This window comes from Artemia franciscana, chromosome 4, assembly GCF_032884065.1.
Source record: "Artemia franciscana chromosome 4, ASM3288406v1, whole genome shotgun sequence".
NCBI classification, from domain to species: domain Eukaryota; kingdom Metazoa; phylum Arthropoda; class Branchiopoda; order Anostraca; family Artemiidae; genus Artemia; species Artemia franciscana.
Window position 1 is genome coordinate 19,221,174 of NC_088866.1, and position 3,113 is coordinate 19,224,286.

At 39.5% G+C, this 3,113-nt stretch overlaps 1 protein-coding gene across 1 annotated transcript; it reads left to right on the top strand.

The window, feature by feature from the left end:
• Positions 1-768: 768 nt before the first annotated feature.
• LOC136025716 (craniofacial development protein 2-like) lies at positions 769-1,428 on the top strand. The gene has a single exon (XM_065701698.1). It carries the CDS (start codon positions 769-771, stop codon positions 1,426-1,428), a length of 660 nt encoding a protein of 219 aa, XP_065557770.1.
• The last annotated feature ends 1,685 nt before the right edge of the window (positions 1,429-3,113 follow it).

The following is a 3,113-nucleotide window of genomic DNA, read 5'->3' on the forward strand; positions in this document are numbered from 1 at the left end:
TAAAAGTGATATCTAGAATTTCAACTAGTTGGCTATAGTTTAGAAACCAGTTGTAGACAATTTAGATTTTTGGATATAGAATTGATATCTTGTATCTTGAGTTTTTGCCAATTTGTTCTATTATTTATGAACCTGTTTTATCCGCAATATATTTTCTATAATAGTTTTTATACTATATAGGTTCTAAAAATTGATATAAGAGAATCAAATTTCCTATAAAAATTATTAGCCCTCCGTCTTGTGATCTATTTTTCAGGAACCTTTTTAACCTTTTCAATGGTTAGCGATGATTTAAAAAACTTAGAGTAGAAATTAGCATCTTGAGGATCACGCATTCACTACCCAACCTATACAATGGATCACAAGCTATAATACTTGACGCACAAAGATTTATTCCTATATATTATATTAAAAAAAGTCAACAGAATCTACTTATTTATTTAATAAGATTACGAAATCATTTTTCGTTTTATTGATCCGTTTTACCCACTAAATTTCTTATAAACTGGATGATTTACCAGCGTCTCCTTTAAAACATTGGCGAGCTGGACACCTTTTTAAACGAAGACAATCCCTTGCAACGGGTGCTGGAGCTTCTGTACAATGAAATGCCTGACGACCCACACTTTCATAGCTGGTGAAATACATCGCCTAGGCTCGAAATCCTCTGTGTTTCAGAGACAAGAATAAATGAAACACTAGGAAACCATGAGATAGCAACACCAGATTCACAGAACTCTTTCTTCTCTTATAACTCAGGACCCAAGAATGGTATTGGCTGGATTTTCCCTTAACATCCAAGCACAAAAAGCTCTAATAGAATGGGAGCCCGTATCATTTTGCCTTGCAAAAGCTAGGTTCCGAAGCAAACTTTTTAATGTTGCAGTGTTTGCAGTCTACGAAACCACAAGGGTCAGCTCTGAGCAGGCAGTATATACGTTTTACACCGAACTCAACGAAGCTGTAAAAAAGACCCCCGAACGTGACCACCTCATTATCGGTGGCAACCTTAACGCACAAGTCGGCAGCAGAGAGGCAAACGGTGACAAGAGCCTTGGAATTCATGGGTATGGCGAAAGATGCGAACGAGAAATCAGACTGGTCCAATTCACCCCAGCGAACAACATTGTAATAGCAAAAACCCTTTACAGACACAAGCCCTCACATGTCATAATGTGGAGATCCAGAGATGGGAAGACATCTTCCCAGCTGGACTATCTACTTGTATCTTCACGTTGGAGAAGCTCGGTCCAGAACTGCAGAGCCTATAGAGGACTTGACAGAGGTTCCCAGTGCGGGTCGGATCAAACCTTGGTCAAAATGTTTGTGAAGATCAGGCTAGTGGCTCGTAAACGAAAGGAACCCCCAAACAGATTTGACATTGCCCGTCTTAAGGAACAAGCAGTAGTAGAACAATTATGTCTCTAGATTTTAAATCGTTTCACCACCCTCGAGCAGGAACACTGAAATGAATCTCCTGAGGACAAGAACCCGAGCGAGACATCGGTTAACGGAGATTGGCATAAGTTCCAAAATACATTAAAGGAGGTAGCTCTCAAAACTCTTGGAAGAGTGGAGTGAAAGCAAAGATAGTGGATGTCCAAAGAGACCATCCGACTTGCAACAAAGAAAAGTCTGCTACCATCACGCCACTAAGCTGAATTCGAACAGGTACACATGCTGTGCCACCAGTCGGGCAGAAAAGTAGAAGGAAGTACTGGGAGAATATGGCAATGGAGATGCAAAAAGGAGCCAGCCTGTCTGATACTAGAAAGCTGTACCAGTTGCTTAAAGAGCCAACTGGGAAGAGGTCGAAAAAACTCAGCCTTCGTAAGAGACGAACACGGTAACATTCTAATGAGACATGAAGAAGTTGTTCACCGTTGGAAGAGCCATTTCCAGAAACTCCTAAATCCCAAAGTGGACCCTTCATCACCTGCTCCAAATCCTCGTTTGACCCAACCTCCCCCACCTCCTTCATAAACGCTCATTAAGCAATATTTAAGAGTCAAAATAGATCCCCTGGCGAAGAGGAAATTCTGGCAGCAATAAAGAAGCTAAAGAATCATAAAGCGCCGGAAATCGACGCCATACCAGCAGAAATCCACAAGGCAAGCCCCAGGCTTCTTTTAGAGAACCAAGAAACACTGCTCAAGAAACTTTTGGTACAGGAGATTCTCAAAGACGATTTGAAAGTTTCAATTATCATCCCCCTGCACAAAAAGAGAATAAAGGTAAATGCAAGAATTACTTGGGGATATCGCTCATAAGCATTGCTGCGAAAATATTTGCCAAGATTCTACTCAACCGCTTCAGCTCCATCAGAAACAAGACCACACGCCCAAGCCAGGTCAGCTTTCGGCCATGAATGGGGGGCATTAATCATCTCTTTACACTCCGCCGAATTCTCGAACACCGCATAAAACATAATCAGATTACTATAGCCGTCTTCATAGATTTCATAGCGACCTTAGAGTAAATTGTTAGAGATAGCATATGGGCAGCGATGCAAATTGACATAGTCCCTGAGAAGCTGATATGCCTTATTCAGACATACTAACAGCACTTTCGTGCCTGTATACAAGCTGATGGAGAGCTGCCCTCCCTCTTTGACATCAATTATTGGTGAGACAGAGCTACATACTTTCCCCCATCCTCTTCAACTTTGATATCGACTGGATCATGAAGCGTGCCAAGAAATCTTGAATCATATTTATAAATATCTTGAATATCCATTGTAAAATTAGTAATCCCTTTTAAGTCGAATTCATTTTCATAGGGTTTATAACTTGATAGTCTATGAGCATGTCTGTCATTTTCTGCGTGAAGATAAGCGAGTATCCACCAAAAAAAGAATTTACTATCATTCTTTTATATTATTATAAGATTTTTTTGATTTTTTAAGAATTCAGGCAATTCTTTATAAGTAACTCCTTCATAATTTGGTATTGTTGTCATTTCATAATCAACTCCAGCGACTCTTTCAAATTTTAAACGTAATCTGGTTATATTCTCTATAGCTAAAGTATGTATATTTTTGTGATTACTATTTAGATGGATTTGTTCGATGGCTCTATTTTTATCAAAATCCAGGAGTAGCTATGATGATGAAT